General features: G+C 49.0%; 1 protein-coding gene across 1 annotated transcript; it reads left to right on the top strand.

The window, feature by feature from the left end:
* Positions 1–10,539: 10,539 nt before the first annotated feature.
* CUNH13orf46 (chromosome unknown C13orf46 homolog) lies at positions 10,540–16,220 on the top strand. Its single transcript, XM_090258215.1, has 4 exons — positions 10,540–10,580; positions 11,429–11,627; positions 11,716–11,763; positions 16,149–16,220. The coding sequence occupies exons 1-4, from the start codon at positions 10,540–10,542 to the stop codon at positions 16,218–16,220; spliced, it is 360 nt and encodes a 119-aa protein (XP_090114341.1).
* Positions 16,221–18,176: the final 1,956 nt, after the last annotated feature.

Raw genomic sequence — 18,176 nt, 5'->3', positions numbered from 1 at the left:
AGGACAGGTGAGGGACCTCTGACAGGTTAGGCTCAGTTGTGGGGTTTTGGGCTGAGCTGGAAACCATGATGCTCTCGGTGGAAAGGTGTGGGGTTGGGCAATGTGGGGGCCATCAGAAGGTATGGATGGAGATGGCGGTCCAACTCAACGCGGATGAGAAAGACAGGCTCCCGTGTTACTGTCTGAGAACACAGCAGTGGCTGCCCGCTTGAGGACCTAGGCAGGCCAGCCTCCCGAGACAGTAGGAGCAGGAGGGTGACAGGCCTTCAGAGCCATTGAGCAGAGGCAGTTGTTCCCCCCGAAATACCCCCAAAGATGGAGAGGGAGGAGCTAGATGCATAACAGGGGCTCTTAAGGGGGAGACTCCATCTCTGGGGAGAAGAAAGCATCTTCTCATTTCCTTATTCTTTTCTCCATTTGGTTTTCATTCCATTGATTTTTAAATTCCAACCTGGGTCAGCTGTTCTGAAAAGAATCAGACGTTTCTGGGGTGCTGCTGCCCCAGGCTCAGGGCAGTGGTGGTCAGCCTCCTTCCCCAGGGGCATGGACTTCAGAGGCGCTGCTGTTGCTGCTTCTCTCCGGCCCCTCATGTCTGGTCTGGGTAGGGGCAGCTGAGGGCTGGGTGGGGGCTGCAGGGGTGCCGAGCGAAGGTGCCGAGTGGGGAGTGAGAGACCACGGGCCCCAATCAGCTCAGACGTAAGCTCCCACAGCAGGACCACAGGGCGGCTCCGAGGGGCCAGGACCTCATATTCCCATCCAGGCCCAGGCCCAGCAGAGGGGATCAGGAGGTTTGAGCAGTCCTGCCCCTGTGGGAGGAGATGGAAGGGCTGAAAGGAGAAGACACTGGGGAACCAGAAGCCCCTCTCCCTGGACCCCTGGTGACAGGTCACCATTGGCTGTTTCCACCTGCTCTTTCTCCAGAAAACCTGATACCTGAAGAAAACAGCTGTCCCTGAGTGTTCCGCTGCCATGACTTGCATCGGTTGCGCTCTCCAAGATGAGAGCCTTCTGGACTGGAGCAGGTGCCTCTGAAGAATGTCTCAGTATGAGGGCACCACATCTGTCCCTGCAGTGGCCCTTGGATGGGTGACCTGAACTAAGATCTATAAGCTTGTTTGCGGGGATGAAAGTGCAAGTGGAGTTAGGGAGTCACTGGCCTCATTCTGAATATTTACGGCTCCCCAAGTGCACTCAGCTGGTTGCTTGGGAAGAGCACCCATTATGATTTGTCCCCCATGGCCTTAGGTGATTGAAGGAAAAGACTGTGTGCTCGAACGGGATATCAGAAACTATCTGTTAGGCTGTGTTATGGGCTGAATTATGCCCCCTCCCCAACCTCATGTGATGAAGCAGTACCTCAGACTGTGACTATATTTGGAGATTGGGTCTTTAAGGAGGCAATGACGGTTACAGGAAGTCATCTGTGGCCCCTAATCCCATGTGACTGGTGTCCTCACAGAAGTGGGGGTTAGGACACTCAGAAGCACAGAGGGTCAACCACCCGAGGACACAGGGAGAACACTGCCATCTACATGCCAAGGAGAGGCCTCCAAATCTAGAAAGGAGATGTTTAGGCCATCCAGGCCATGTACTTTGTTATGACAGTACCAGCAAGCTAATGCAGACTGCAAATGCAGATTTAAATGCATATTCTTGTCAGCACGGTTCAAACTGCCTACCCCCAGACAGCCCTGCCTTTGGAAGCCAAAGTGAATCTCTTGTTCTGCAGAGCACAGAGAAAGAACACCTCATCAGCCTCACTGCTGCTCAGAGTCCTTTGTCCATTTGCCCCAGTTGGATCTATGCCACCTTTGTCCCCTTAGCTGCCTAGTCCCCCTTTCTTTCTCTGGTGGACAGGCCAGTAATGGCCTGGAAGGAGGGGGACCCACAAAAGCCTGATCTCCAAACCCGCAGCCTAAGTGAAGGGCTGCTCTAGATGACCTCTGACCTCTGACTTTGCAGTGATGTCACAGGGGACACTTAGCAACAGGCGCCTACTAGACACACTCTTGGACTGCTCGCCTCAGGAGAGGTCGGAAGCCATGTCTATCTGAGGCCAGTTCCTTCTTTTTTTCCCTGAGACCTGAAGGGAGGATGGATAAGGACACCACCTCCATGCACAGGAAGCACCAGTCAGGCGCCGGGGCCCCTCCTTTGGGGGTGGCCAGTGGATACCTCAAGGGGACCAGAGAGGTGACTGAGCTGCAGAGGAGCAGGAGCATGGGTGGCTTGCACCAGAAGGGGGACCTTCTGAGATGCATCCAGAAGCTGTGCAAAGAGCTAGGTAGGGGCCACAGCCTGGTGCTGAGCAGCTTCCCTCCTAGTCCCCACTTCCCCTGCTGGGAACCCTGAATGCCAAGGTGGTGAACACTGAACACAGGTCTTCAGGTGACACAACCAGTCTGGGGCTCTGGTGAGGCCAGCTTGTTCTGCAAGTTCTGCTGGGGGCAGAATGGAGTGAGTGAGGACTGACTGGGACCTCAGGGAGCCCATGGGCCTGCAAAGCCATCAGACACATGGAGAAGACCATTGCCTTGGGAAAGGCAGCATGTGAAGTGTCTTGGGTTTATAGTGAGACCCTGGGTGACATCCGATTCAGGGAACCATGGTATTTCCCAGGGCCTGTGGTCAGCCATGAGCCTGTGGGGGATGGTACTGCCTGTCATGCTGGGCATTAGTGTAGATTTTAAATTGTAAAGTGAGTATGTTTATACCTTATGTTAGGCCATGTTTGCCTCTCCAGGATTTTTCTAAATGTGCCAAGCAAGGCCATGGTGTGGCCGCAGTGGGGATGGGTCCTGAAACGCCCTTGTCCTTATGTGGACCTGCACCTTGAATGTTAGCTAACATGGGGTCTCCCCTCTGTGGGCCTCTTGTGGCATGTTCCTCAGAGCAGCAGGACCCTGACTGGGCTGAAGGACTGCGATGACTAACACAGCCATTTGCTGGTGCACTTAGCAGCCTGGTTCTTCTGGGAAGTTCATGCCAGCAAGGGGCCTTTTATGAGGTTGTTGATAGGCCACAGAAATGAAACACAGTAAACAGTAAACAGGAATACAGTTTGCTTGTTTCAGCCCTAGGGGCAATTTTAAGAAATAGGGGTAGAGCCCTGGCCGGTTGTGTCTCGGCTGTAGTGTCATCCCATAACCAAAGGGTTGTGGGTTTGATTCCCGCTTGGGGCACATACCCAGATTGTGTGTTCAATCCCCAGTTCAGGCATGTACGAAAGGCAGCCAATCGATGTTTTTTTCTCTCTCTTCCTCTTTCCTCTCTAAAAACAATGGAAAAAAAGTCTAAAAAAAAGTCCTCGTGTGAGGATAAAAAAATAAAGGAGTTGGGGGTATAAACTTACTTGTTCTTCTCTAGTGTAATAATCCAAAGATGTGTCGTTTGAGGAGAAAGAGGACGTGCTGGCCCAGCGGCAGGGCAGGGCAGCTGTGTGACCCCTCCACCTCTTGTTCAAGCTCTGCGCATGGCCACACTTTCCCAGGCTCACTCAAGAGGAGCCACATTCCCAAAAGAAGTCAACCTAAGTCTGCTTAGGAAATATTGCAAGTAGACACAGAGAGCATGTCTCAGATAATGCCAGCCATGGGCTGGATGGCAGGAAGGCCTCTGTGTGGTGCATAGTCACCAGAGCCTCCAGGCTGGACTGCTCTCTCAGGAGCCTGAGGGTGCAGAGCAGGAAGCCTCCCCAGCCACAGGCCAAGGAAGGCTGCTTCAGGCCTTGTGGTCCACATGATAAAGTAGGAGAAATAAAAATCGGGTCTCTCTTTCCTGATTCTTTTCTTCTTGCCAGGTACATAATAGAAAGAGCAGGATTTGAAGACCTGCCTGGGACAGTCCCCTGTCTTCTAAAACAGGCACATATGGGCCAAAATAGAGGCATTGGTAAACACAGCTCCCCTCCTCACACAACCAAATCAAAATTACAACTAAATTATAGAGCAACCATCACTCAGAACCATCAGAAATTAAATCGAATGGAAATCTGGCAACTATGGAATTAAAGAAGCCACATCCATCCAGACTGGTAGGAGGGGTGGAGATGTGGAAACAGCTGGTCCCAAACCCACAAGTGGTGGATAAAAATTTGGGAGGCACATCTTGGGAACAAGGAGTCCCAGTCCCCCAACCCCGGGTTCCAGTGCCAGGAAGAGAAGTCTCCACAACTTCTGGCTGCAAAAACCAGCAGGGACTCAATAGGTAGAAGAAACTTATGGAGTCCCAAGCATTTTCTCTTAAAGAATCCACAGACAGACTCACCTGCTCAAACTCACTTCCTCTGAGCTCCAGCACCAGGGTAGCAGCTTAAAAGGCACCAGTGGCATACAGGGAGGAACTGAATGGTCTGGCATCAAGGCGAGAGCTAGGGGACAGCTTTCTCTCGGACAGAAAGGCCATTTCCCTTTTCTAAAGCCTCTAGACACAAAACCACAGAGCCGGCAGGCAGGTGCCATATCTGAGACTCCATCAACCTCGCTAACACTGCTTTGCCCTGGAGATCCCCTGAGACTCCACGTCACCCAACTTAACGGCCCACCCAAGCTGTTAACAGTGACTTTTCCATGTGAATGGCTGGTCTTGGCTCATGCTTCAGAACTTCCTAAATCCTATCAGACAAGCAACAGCTGACCTCAGTGAACCCCTAGCCCCCATACCTCTTGCTAAGTGGCCCAAGGCCCAGCGCTAGCAACAGCCAGCCTAGATTTACAGTTAGGCTTCTCCTGGGAATCTCTAAGCCCAGCACAAGTAGCAGCCATCTCAGATTGCTTTACAGCCCAGGCAGGGTGGCCTCGGGCAAAACACAGGTTGGGGCTGACCTTGGCCTGCACCACCTGGGAAACTGCAGAGTCTGCATACCCAGTGGATAGCTATAGATGTCAGAGCAACATTGCCCTGCTCTGCACAGCTGATCCTCCATGGAAGGTGGAGGTTGGTGGTCAGTGGTCAAAGCCAACCCTTGCAGCTGGGTAGCCTGGGTAAATTTCTCCTATTGACCCGCCCACAGCAATCAAGGCTCAACTACAAGAGGAGGGTGTACTCAGCCCACACAAAGGGCACACCTCCAGTACTCAGCTTGGGTGATAGGGGAGGCTGTGCCACTGGACCCTACAGACACCTACTACATTAGGCCAACACTACCAAGACACGGAATCAAAGCAGCTCTACCTAATACATAGAAACAAACAAAGGGAAGCTGCCAAAATGAGGAGACAAAGAAACATGGCCCAAATGAAAAAACAGATAAAAACTCCAGAGAAAGAACTAAATGAAATGGAGGTGAACTATCTATCAGATGCAGAGTTCAAAACTCTGGATATAAGGATGCTTGAGCATAGTGAGAACCTCAACAGCATAAAAAAGATCCCAGTCAGAAATTAAGGATTCACTAATTGAAATAAAGAACAATTTACAGGGAAATAACAGTAGAGTGAATGAAGCCAAGAATCCAATCAATGATTTGGAACATAAGGAAGCAAAAAAAAACCAATCAGAACAACAAGAAGAAAAAACAATCCAAAAAAACAAAAGATTGTGGAAAACTTCAGGAAGTCTAATATTCACATCATAGTGGTGCCAGAAAGAGAAAGAAAGAGCAAGAAATTGGAAATCTATTTGAAAAAATCACGAAAGAAAACTTCCCTAATTAGGTGAAGGAAATAGACATGCAAGTCCAGGAAGCACAGAGAGTCCCAAACAAGATGGATGCAAAGAGGCCCACTCCAAGACACATCATAATTAAAATGCCAAAGGTTAAAGATAAAGAGAGAATCTTAAAAGCAGGAAGAGAAGAGTTAGTTACCTACAGGGGAGTTCCCATAAGACTGTCAGCTGATTTCTCAAGAGCAACTTTGCAGGCTATAAGGGATTGGCAAGAAATATTCAAAGTCATGAAAATCAGAGACCTACCACTAGGATTGCTTTACCCAGCAAAGATATCATTTAGAATAGGAGGGCAGATAAAGAGCTTCCCAGACAAGAAAAACTAAAGGAGTTTTTATTTATTTATTTATTTTTATTCTATTTTATATATTTTTTATTTTTAATATGCTTTATTGTTTATGCTATTACAGTTGTCCCAATTTCTTTTCCCTTTGTTCTCCTCCACCCAGTGACCCCCCTCCCTCCAGTTGTCCCCCCAGCTTAGTCCATGCCCATTGGTTGTTCATATAGTTCTTCTCAACATCTTCCTATCTATTCCACTCCTTCCTACTATGCTTCTTAATTCCTATACCATCTCCCTCCCTTTCCCCACTTCCCCCTCCCCACTGACCTCCCTCCCAAATGTCCCCCATACCTATAATTCTTTTCCCACTCTCATTGCCTACTTAGTCTGTCTTTGTTTCAATTCCCTAGCTTCTGTTGTTGGTTGTTGTGATACAGTTTTCATTTTAATGTTCATAGTTTTGATCCTCTTTCTCCTAAACAAGTCCCTTTAACATTTCATATAACAGTGGTTTGGATCTAATGAACTCCTTCAGTTTTACTTGGTGCTGGAAGCACTTTTTCTGCCCTTCTATTTTGAATGACAGTTTCGCTGGATAGAGTAATCATGGTTGTAGGTTTTGCTTTTCATACTTTGAATATTTCTTGCCAGTCCCTTCTTGCCTGCAGAGTTTCTTTTGAGAAATCAACTGATAGTCTTATTGGGACCCCTTTGTATGTAATTCTCTTCTTCTCTCTTGCTGCTTTTAAGATTCTCTCTTTGTCCTTAATTTTTGACATTTTGATTATAATGTGTGTTGGTGTGGTTCTCCCTGGGTCCAGTTTTTTTGGAACTCTGTGCTTCCAGGACCTGTATGTCTATTTCCTTCCCCAAGTTCGGGAAGTTCTGCTTCATTATTGTTTCACATAATTTTTCAACATCTAGTTCTTCTTCTTCACCTTCTGGCACCTCTATGATTCGGATGTTGGCTCACTTATAGCTGTCCGATAAGTTTCTGAGCCTCTCCTCGTTTTCCTCACTACTCGTTTCCTCTTTCTGTATTGGTTGACTGTTTGTTCCTTCACTATATTCTGATTGGTTGATTTGATCCCTGATTTTCTTTCCCTCACCACTAGTTTTGTATGTGTTTTTGTTCATTTCAGCAGGACTAGCCTTCATTCCTTCCCTGTCTCGTTTAAGATCTGCTGTCAGGTCTGTAAACATTATTATAACCAAAGCTCTGAACTGTGCCTCAGAACGATTTCCTATCTGTTTCTTCATTAGATTAGACATTTGCTGTCTGGTCAGCTGTGTTACCTGTGATCTGTGTCATCCTGACCATTTTGTGTTTACCTTTGCTTCTTGGGCAGGACTGTCACACCTCCTACACTATAGGGGGAGGAGCCCCATGCATTCATCACAACCGGGCAACCCGTTTCACCACGCTGTGGCGTTTTCTGTGGGGGTGGGGGTCCAAGATGGATTCCTGCCGTTCACTCTCCGCTGAGAGAGCGGGAGCCTCCTCCTCCATCCCCACCCCCTCCGGGCCTCACAGTCCAAGACAATGGAGGTCTGCCTTCCCCGGCTTTGGAATCGCAAGCTGATGGGTCTGGTCTGCAGCCAGGGGTGCTCCCCAGGTGCTTCTCGCCTCCCTCTAAATATGGGTGTCTGTGCTTACCATTGTCCTGCCTCCATCGCTGATAAAAAGTTTATTTATTTGCCACGGACAGCACAGCTTGAACTCTCCTCCCTGGCTTCGCCCTGTCTACCTATCTGGATGAGCACCACTTCTTTATAACTTCATACGTTGGACTTCCATTTATTTTCTGGAACTTCTGGTTATTTCTGGTTTTGCAGTAGTTGTATTTTGTCTTAGTTGTGGAGGGAGATGGAGTGTGTCAGTCTAGGCCTCTGTCTTGGCTGGAAGTCTCCTGTGTTTGTTTACTTCCATGTCCCAGGCAGAGCTGTCACTCCTACTACATTGTAAGGGGCAGAGCCTTAGGTATTTGTCATAACCGGCAACCTGTTTCACCACGTTGTGGTGCAGTGTGCGGGGGAGGGGTCTGAGAAGGAATAATGCCACTTGCCCAGCACTTGCCCCCTTTCCAGGCACTTCTCCCACTTTCGCACTGGACTGGCACCCCTCTGGCTGCTGCCCTGGCCGTCGTTCCCAGAGTGGGTGGGTCTGTGGATGCTCTAGGACCGTGGGGGCCCTTTAAACAAGTGGACTCTGCTGAGAGGCTGTCAGTTTCTGCCTCCATCCCAACCCTCACTGGTTTGCACAGTCAGAAGCAATGAGGCTTGATTTTCCCCAGTGCTGGGACCGTGAGCTGCAAGGTCTGGTGAGGAGTTGGGAATGCTCCCCAGGTGTCTCTCTTGACTTTTTAAAACATGTAACTGCGCTTTCCACTGGCCTGGTGCTATTGCCACTGCTGCCACCACCACACCGTGTCCTCTCTGCCCCGGCCCCGGCCCTCCTACCTGTCTGGATGAGTATTTCTTCTTTATATCTTTGTTTGCTGGACTTCCATGTAGTTTGATTTTCTGGAACTTCTGGTTGTTTCTAGTTTTGAGGTCGTTGTGGAGGGAGACGCAGCGTGTCTGTCTACGCCTCCAACTTGGCTGGAAGTCTTCGAAGGAGTTTTTATTATATGAAATGTTAAAGGGACTTATTTAAGAGTAAGAAGATCAAAACTATGAACAATAAAATGGTATTAAATACATATCTATCAACAATTGAATCTAAAAAACAAACTAAGCCAAGAAGAACAGAGACAGAATCATGGATACTGAGAGGGTTTTGATGGTTGCCAGATGGGAGGGGGTTTAGGGGAATGGGTGAAGAGATGAGGGGATTAAGAAGTATAAATAGGTAGCTACAGAACAGCCATGGGGATGTAAGGTACAGTATAGGAAATGGAGTAGCCAAAGAACTTATACCCATGACCCATGGACATGAACAATTGTGTGGGGAATTGCCTGAAGAAGTGGGGGTTGTTAGGTGCAGGGCAGCAAAGGGGGTAATACTGGGACAACTGTAATATCATAATAATATATAATTAAAAAATAAAACAGGCACATGTAAGCACATGTACATGCACATGCATACACATAAGCTGGTAGACTGCTGAGAATTTTCCAAAAAAAGTCAGTTTTTAAATCTCTGCTTGACAACTATTGATTCTGAATCGTTCCAGTCCTCTTAGCTGAAGTTGTGGTTGGACTGCTCCTTTTCTCCCTAACGGATGTCTTGAGAGCTACAGTCATAAACCCCTTGTCCTTGGAGGATACGTTCCAAGACGCCCAGTGTCCTGAAACTGTGACAAGTACTGAGCTCTATATACTATGTTTGTGCCTACATGTACATACCTTTTCCTTTAAAGGAAACACTTTATGGCTTCTGTTTGGCATGTCTGAATTGCCAGCATCACTACTGTTGTGCTTTGGAGCCGTAATTAAGGTATATGTTCCTTGAACACAAGCAGTGTGATACCACAACAGTGGATCTGATAACCAGAGTGGCTACCAAGAGCATAACAGGCTGGAGGCATGTACAGCGTGGGTACACAGGACAAAAGGACGATTTGGGTCCCAAGCAGGATGGAGATGGACAGTGAGAGATTTCTTCATGCTACTCAGAATGTCACACAATTTAAACTTTATTGATTGTTTATTTCTGGCATTTTCCATTTAATATATTCAGACTGCATGTCAGTTGGGACTATTGTACCAAGTTCTAAAATATTCTCTGAAGACACAGTTGTCCCACTCCCTCCCTCACACCACTGCCCTTTGCTCTCAGGGCTTTTTGTTCCTGGTGTGGCCAGTGTCTGCCTAGGGAGAGCACAGGCACAGGTCAGCAAATATCCCTGAGCCTGTCTGGACACTGCAGATGAAGGACATGAAGAATGTCTAATTCCTGTCCACAGGGAACTCAGACCAGTCAGAGACAAAGAAAATGCCCAGCGACACAGCCCAAGGCCACATGTGCTGAGTGCTAGGAAGGCCTGGCCATGATGAAAAGCTTCCTTTGACGCAGGTGGCTCAACACTGGGCAGGAATGCCCAGGTCCCCAGGAGGGATGGCATTGAAAGGTGGCAGGGGTCGGGGGAGATGTTCTGGGGGAGGGACAGCATGAGAGAGTGTGAGGACCTGCCCAATCAGACCACATAGAGAAAGAAGCAGGATCAGGATGCAGGGCACCTCCTGGGAACCAGGCCATTGCCTCCTCAGCCAGGCAGGTGTCCCCAGCATGAGGGTTATGAGCTGAATCAACTTTGAATGGAAGGCCTGGAGTAGCTGATCCAACAACAAAATTCTGTAAGGGAATTCTCCAAGATAGGGGCTGTTTAGAGGTGCCCCGGCAAGGCTTTCCATCAAAATTATTACTGGTGTGGCTCAGTGGATTGGGCGTGCTCCCAGAAACTGAAAGGTCACCAGTTAAGATTCCCAGTGAAAGCACATGCCTGGGTTGTGGGCCAGGTCCCCAGTTGGGGGTGTGTGAGAAAGGCAACTGATGAATGTTTCTCTCACATCGATGTTTCTCTCCCTCTCTCCCTCATGCTTTACCCCGAGTTCTGCCTAAAGAGGGCAGAAATCCTGGAGCGACCATGGGGGATGGGCCTGTGTGCAGAGTGGGTATCGTCCTGGGGTAGGAAATCAGGAGACAACCTGTTAGCATAGAAACTGAGTCGAGCTTTATTTGTAGCCGTTAGTCATTAGGCTGACACTGAGCACCTCAGTGCTCAGAACTGCAGAGGGCCCAGCACCCAGCGCCCTGAGGCGTGGCCCATTCGTCCTTGCAGGGCCGAGCTGCGGGGCCGCGGGCCAGCAGCACTCCCAGACGACACGATGGAAGTGTTATGACAAACTGCTCCTTCCTCCGCAGAGTCTGAAGATCAGGGAAAGGACCTAAAAAGTGACACTGAAGACACCATCTGGTAGGTGGGCTTTGTCTGGCAGGGGTGGTTTTCTACAGATGGTGCGGGTAGGAAGTGGGGGCAGCACCAGGGTCAAGACTTAGGGGCCCTGAAGGAGCCCTGGGGTGTCCTGAGAAACCCTGGGGGCTCAGATGGGAGGGTTTGAGGCAGAATGAATGAAGGTGGCTCTCACAGCTGCCAGGCCTATCCCCTCCCCCACACCCACTTCCCAAGGCAGCCCCTCTAGCTGTGCTGTGGCCCTAGAGTCAAAGAGGTGTTGTCATCCCAGACCGCTGGGCCTGCTGGAGGCCTCATGTTGGGAAAGGTCTGGATGTGCAGCGGTGTGGACAGAAGCAATCTGAGTAGCACTGCCTTGTCCTCGGTACCTCTGCAAGTCACCTGCCTTGTCTACCCCCCAACCCACCTGCCCTCAGGGAGGGGGAGGCCCTGCACCTTCAGGTCCCTCTGCCTATGTGTCCAGGCCAGAGCTGTTCCCAGAGCTCCCTGATGCCCAAGAGGGAGAAAGGTGTCATCCTGAAGCTGCGACCCCTATTCCAAACCCTTGGCTCTACTTCTACAGTCAGGCCAATCTAGAGGACAACAAGGACGCCCTTGGAAAGCTGGACCATGTGAGCAGAAAGTGGGACCAGGAGAGTGAAAAGCTGGACCAGAAGGGTGAAACGTTGGAACCAGAGGGTGCGAAGGGCGACTTCGAGGGCAGTAACCAGGAGGAGCATGAAGAAGATGAGAACACAGATGAATGCACCCGGGAGGCCAAGGTCAGGCCATGGTCCTTTAACGTCCATGCACTGAGGTCCCTTGGGTTGGAGTCTTACCTTTATTGACCTGTTTGGTGTCTTCTTACAGGAACAGGAGTCAGAGTCCCTAAAGCTGGAAGACCTTCTGGAAAAAGAGGCAAGAGCTTTTTAATTTGGCGGCAGAAGTCGGAAGGGGAGGCCATGAGCACACTGTGGACATGTGGTCCTGAGTTGTCTTGACAGGACCATGGTATATAGTCTGGACCAAGTCCTCCCTGACCCCCAGAGAGTCTTCCAGATGGCCTCATGCTGGGGCATCCTAACTTCAAACAGTACAGTTGCTAAAGGCATGTGGGTCCCTGACAGGAGGCAACACTTAGCTTGATCTTGGCTCAGAGAAACACCCTCAAGCCCCAGACCCTGATGTGTTGGCCAGAGACATGTCAGCACTATGGCAGAAATTGGCACAGGGCACTTTCTAAGGGAAGGTGGCTGTCATTCTCCTTCCTAATCCATGTGACAGGGAACAGAGAGGTAGCTGGATGTGTTTTACCAGCATTTACAACATTCTTGGTGTGATGCCAGGAGTTCTTGGGAGGCCTTCATCAGAACCAAGACCAAATGCTTGTCTTGCTGTTGATTGAGGTGCTACCATTGGAAAAACTTTCTGGATTGAGCCCAGGTGCCCAGTGAGAGATCTTAGGGCAGCAACACCTGAGCTCCTGAGCTTTTCATATACCAGAGAGTCTACAATTAGCAGAAGTGGGGTCCCACGTAGATTTTGGAGGCAAAGTTAAAGGTGCTTTCTAATTGAGCTGGTCTGGGGTGGGCTTGGAGGGGCTGCCCCAGATCTGGACATGGCCTGTCCCCTGGAGGCCATGGTTTTCAGAGGGTAAAGGTGGGAGAAACCCTCTGGGGTCTCAGGGACCTAATGGGAGGTGAGCAGGGAGAGGCAGGAAGGTCATATTCTTCCCACCCCCTCATCTGCCAGAGCTGGCCCATAGACACCTTGCCATCCATACTGCCAGCAGCTCTCTATCTAACTTCCCAGGAGCTCCCACTGAGTATTGCCAGTGTTTGGTGGTCCCAGAGGTAACCACCCAGATGCTGACTCCCAGGGTCAGGAACCCACTCCACCTCCCAGGAAGTCTGCTCACCTTTCAAGCTTACCAAGCCTGTCATCCATGTCTCTTTGGTTTCCATTCACAGAAACCATCTATGTTTGTGGAGATTGATCTGGGAGACCATGCTGAGGAGGTAAAAAGCCTTCACACAACAGAGCCAAACCACCTACCAGGAAATGCTCAGGGCCCACGAGGCTTGTCCAGGGAACTGGCCCTGTGCACATGTGTGTTGGGTGCTGAGCCAAAGAGAGGACTGACAGCATCAAGAAAGCTTCAAGATGTTGAGGACCGGCCTGAAGGGCTGGAGGGCACCCTCTCCCCTTTCCTGTCCTTCCTCATTTAACTTTCTTTTTCTCTTTCTTTCTTTCTTTCTTTCTTTCTTTCTTTCTTTCTTTCTTTCTTTCTTTCTTTCTTTCTTCTTTCTTTCTTCTTTCTTTTTTTTGAGTATATTTTATTGATTATGTTGTTACAGTAGTCCCAATTTTTTCCCCTTTGCTCTGCTCTGCTAGTACCCCACTTCCCTCCAGCAATCCCCCACCCCTTAGTTCATGTCCATGAGTCCTGCATATAAGTTCTTTGGCTTCACCCTTTCCTATATTATTCTTAACATCCCCCTGTCTGTTTTGTACCAACTGATTATGCTTCTTAGTCCCTGCACCATTTCCCCATTTCTCCCCCTCCCCCCTCCCAGCTGATAACCCTCCAAATGATCTCCATACCTATGATTCTGTTCCTATTCTGGTTTGCTTCGTTGGATTTTGTTTTTATTTTTTAGATTCAGCTATTGATAGCTGTAAGTTTATTAATTTAATGTTTATAGTTTTGATCTTTTCTTAAATAAGTCTCTTAACATTTCATGTAATAATTGCTTGGTGATGATGATCTCTTTTAGCTTTACCTTGTCTGGGAAGCACTTCATCAGCCCTTCCATTCCAAATGATAGCTTTGTTGGATAGAGTAATCTTCATTGTAGGTTACTTTTTATCACATTGAATACTGCTTGTCAGTCCCTTCCTGCCTGCAAAGTGTCCTCTGAGAAATCAGCTGATAGTCCTATAGGCAGCCCCCTGTAGGCAACTCTCCACCTCTCTCTTGCTGCCCCCAGAACTCTGTCTTTATCTTTCACCTTTGGCATCTCAATCATGATGCATCCTGGTGTGGTCCCCTCTGGGTCCAGCTCGCCCAAGACCCTCCGTGCTTCCCGGACCTCTATGTTCACCTCCTTCGCAAAATTTGGGAAGTTTTTCTCATTTTTTAAAATTCTTTCTTCCTCATTCTGCACTGGTTGACTGTTTTTATTCCTTATGTTCCAAATCATTGATTTTTTTCTTCCTTATGTTCCAAATCATTGATTTTTTTCTTCCTTATGTTCCAAATCATTGATTTTTTTCTTCCTTATGTTCCAAATCATTGATTTGAACCCTGGTTTCCTTCCCTTCACCATTGGTTATGTGTGGCTTTTCCTTCATTTCACTTCTTCTCTTATGTGTTTACCATACTCAAGCATATCTGTTCAAGCCTATGAGCATCTTTATCACCAGTGTTTGGAATTCTGCATCTGTTAGGTTGTCTATATCCTCATCTGTGAGGTTGGCTATCTCCTTGTCACTTAGTTCTCCCACTGGAACCTTGATTCATTTCCCCTTTTGGTCCATATTTCTCTGTCTTCTCATTCTGACAGGCTTCTGTGTTTGTTTGCCTCCACGTCCCAGGTAGAGCTGTTGCTTCTGTTATGTTTAAGGGGCAGAGCCTTAGGGATTCGTCAGTACAGGGCGATCTGTTTCACCACGTTGTGGCACTGTATGTGGGGGAGGGGTCCGAGAGGGAACAATGCCACCAGCCCAGCACTTGTCCCTTTTCCAAGCACTTCTTCCACTTCCTCACCAGACTGGCGCTCCTCTAGCTGCTGCCCTGGCTGTTGTTGTTCCCAGAGTGGGTGGGTCTGCAGACGTTCTAGGACCGTGGGGAACCTTTAAACAAGCAGACCCTGCTGAGACTGGCAGTTTCTGCCTCCACCCCAACCCCCACTGGTCTTCAAAGTCAAAAGCAATGAGGCTTGATTTTCCCTGGTGCTGGGACCATGGGCTGTGAGGTCTGGTGAGGAGCTGGGAATGCTCCCCAAGTGTCCCTCCTGACTTTTTAAAATGTGTGGCTGCACTTTCCACTGGCCTGCCACAGCTGCCCACTGCTGCTGCTGTCACTGCCACCACCACACCATGTCCTCTCCGCCCCAGCTCCGCCCCTCCTACCTGTCTGGATGAGTATTTCTTCTTTATATCTTTGTTTGCTGGACTTCCATGTAGTTTGATTTTCTGGAACTTCTGGTTGTTTCTAGTTTTGAGGTAGTTGTATTCCTTCTTAGTTGTGGAGGGAGACTCAGTGTGTCTGTCTATGCCTTCATCTTGGCCGGAAGTTAACTTGCATACTTTCCAACACCATCAGAGACTCTCTAAACTGAGTCAACACTTGGGGTGCCCATGGGCCCTAAGAACTTCTTGTGAGACCATGCTGGGGTGGTAGAAAGGACATAAGCTTAGGAATTAGGAGACCTGGCCTCCACGTTCAGCTCTGGCGGTAAATGCTCAAACAGGTCACAATACCTCTCTGTGCCTCAGCTGTCTCACATGTAAAATGGGAATCTTAGTAGTATCCACACCCAAGCATTGTTTTGCAAAGCTCTTAAACAATGTCTGGTCACCAGAAAGCCTCAGTGCTACGTAACACCACCACCACCACCATTATCATCATCAATATCATCACTATATTGCCATCACCCTAGTCACTGCCAGCACCACGATCATCCTCATCATCACCACCATCATCGCATCATCCCTATCATCACCATCATCACTTTCAACAGCAGCAGCACCATCATCATTTTCTGTTAAGAGAAATGGTTGAACCAATGGGCTCTCTGGGATGTCTTTCTCCATTTTTCTGCTGTAGTGAGCAGTTATCTTTTTAGAAGTTTTTTTTTTTTTTTGTCTTGGCAAATTAAAATTTCTGCCTGGGAGTTATTTTTCCCAGGTTGCACCTTTTATCTCTTTGCTCTCAGAACATGCTGCATAGTGAAGAGAGCTGATTACTAACTCCTGACAAGGCTACCATGGGGGCACCACAGGTCTAAGGACTCAAAGAGGGTCAGCCTGTGGCAGAGTGGGGACTAATCGCCCATGTCTCCTGATCTACAATTCAGAGGTCATGGTGGCCCATAACATGGGCACAGTTCCTTGATCAGAGTCCCTTAATTAGAAATGTCCACTTGATGGTGCCCAGTGTTGTGGGCTGATGCTCAGGGCCAGTGCAGTCTTCATATCCCCATCTGATCCTCAGGCAGTTCCAGCATGTTCAGCCTGGTGCCTGTGGTTGACTCTCTACCCCACTTAATCCCCTAAAAGGCCTCTGTTGCTTCCCACAGGTGGTCACATGTGCCACGAGAGATGAGAAGCGGGCCCAGATGCATATGGGGGATTTGTCAGAAGACGAGTGAGTCATGGCTCATGCTCAGGGAGGTGGGGAGACTTTTCCTCTACCACGGTTTCTGGTGGGCCCACTGTTCTTCATGCCAAGTAGGCAGAACCAAGCGCACATGCCTTCCCTCTTCCTCTGGAGGCACGCAGAGACCCGAGCATCTCCAGAGGCTGGAGGGGCCAAGAGGCAGGCAACAGGGCCTCTATCACCTAAGGGATCTGGCACAGCCTTAACTTTGTGTCCCACCTCACTCCATAGCCGGAGTCTCTGTCCCCATCCCATCAACCAACAAAATGGCCAGAATATAGGGAAGGAAAGAAGGGAAGAAGAGAAGGTGAGAGTGGGGTGTTGCCTTGTGGGATGGACCAGCTTCTTAGTTTGGGGGTTTGGCTGCAAGGGTTGTACACTTTGGTCCTACAGGCATTGGGAGCACCCCTCACATGTGTCCTGACTACCTACACCCTATTGGGGTGGAGATTGTGTAGAGCCATCCAAGCCCCTCCACTTACTCCCTGGGGCCATAAATGGTGCTGGGAGAGGTGAGGTACTTAATTCTATGCCACCCAAGGGCCCATGGGTCTGTTTTACTTTAAACAATACAGATAAAGACAAGAAAGAAAACAGCAATTCATTCAACTTCTCACCACTAAGAATTAACAACTATAGTAATGTCTTGGTTTAGTTTTTAATAAGGAAAATTCCTCTGCTTGTTTGTAAAACTGGCATGTGCTCATTTTAAACAAATAAGGTGGACTTGTACACCAAAGAGGGAAAGTTTGAAACCAGCCAAGTTTGCCCTCTCAGAAACAGTAAGGAACACACAGGAGCACGTGGTTTTGAAGTATAGATCAGGAATAAAAGCCGGACCTGGGGACACACAGACAGGTGTGCTGGTGAAAACAAGGTCTTCTGTGGGTGCCAGTTTTCTGGATCACCAGCTCTGAATGCTTATTTGCTCATTGCTATTATTACTGCTTTCCCCTCAGATTTGTATGTATTGGAGGAGAGAGTTTCTGTGAGGAAGTTTTATTCTACCTCTCTTCTGATCTTGACTTACACAGCTGGTCATGTTGGCTTTTACGACATGAAAGATATCAGATGGCCCCTGTCACAGTCTCAAATCTAGGCTTAAAATAGGTAGTCTTTTTCTAAACAGACCTTAATTTCTCTTCATTTCTTTATTTTTTATTTATTTATTTTATTTTTAGAGAGAGGGAAGGGAAGGAGAAAGAGAGAGAGAAACATCAATGCATGGTTGCCTCTCATGCGCCCCCACCTGGGCACCTGGCCCGCAACCCAGGCATGTGCCCTGACTGGGAATCGAACCAGTGACCTTTTGATTCGCAGGTTGGTGCTCAATCCATTGAGCCACACCAGCCATGGCTTCTCTTTGTTTCTTAATGGACATGGTGATAGACTCAGCCACACTGGATGCAGCTTGGCAGCTTTACTTTCTGCCCCAAAGGCCAGACAGTCCCAGGTCCACGCTCTTGGTCTCTTGGTCTCTGCCCATCAGCCCCAGTACTCAGCTGCCCCAGCAAACCTATGAGACAGGCCAGCACTCAGAAACCAAGTCTTGACCACTGGAGGTCTCTAGGCCAGTGGGAAGGGGTCTGCAGTGGGCCCACCTGGAGGGCCAGCCCTGGATACTCGCTGAGCGGAGTCCCCTGTTTGTTCTGCTGCCTTGCTCACCTACAGTCTCAGTTTATCTCAGAACTAAGGCTTCTCTGTCCAGTCCTCTCCATCAGGCCCATGAGGATGTGGGGTCAGGTACCCATGTGCCAGCAGCCCGTTAGCAGCGCAGTGGGGTGTATTGGCACCGAGCCATGGTGGTCCCTCCCAAGGGAGGGGGGCCGTTGCCTCATCCCCGAGGCAGCCTAGGTTGGAAGTGGAAATCCAGCGACCACCTCTACAGGGAGGCAAGCATAGGCTGAAATGCTCTGGGTACGTGCAGGGCTGGATGTGGGGAACCATC

The sequence above is a fragment of the Furipterus horrens genome, unplaced genomic scaffold (genome assembly GCF_987537825.1).
Source record: "Furipterus horrens unplaced genomic scaffold, mFurHor1.1.pri manual_scaffold_12, whole genome shotgun sequence".
NCBI lineage: Eukaryota > Metazoa > Chordata > Mammalia > Chiroptera > Furipteridae > Furipterus > Furipterus horrens.
Note: the sequence above shows the minus strand (reverse complement) of the source record. Positions and strands in the feature narration are given on the sequence as shown.

What these genes read in the sequence shown, in the direction of transcription:
- CUNH13orf46 (XM_090258215.1), top strand. Translation starts at nt 10,540, where the DNA reads ATGGGGGATGGGCCTGTGTGCAGAGTGGGTATCGTCCTGGG. An exon ending in AGAGTGGGTATCGTCCTGGG is followed by an intron (nt 10,581 to 11,428) that starts GTAGGAAATCAG and finishes CTACTTCTACAG; the next exon opens with TCAGGCCAATCTAGAGGACA. An exon ending in AAGACCTTCTGGAAAAAGAG is followed by an intron (nt 11,764 to 16,148) that starts GCAAGAGCTTTT and finishes TGCTTCCCACAG; the next exon opens with GTGGTCACATGTGCCACGAG.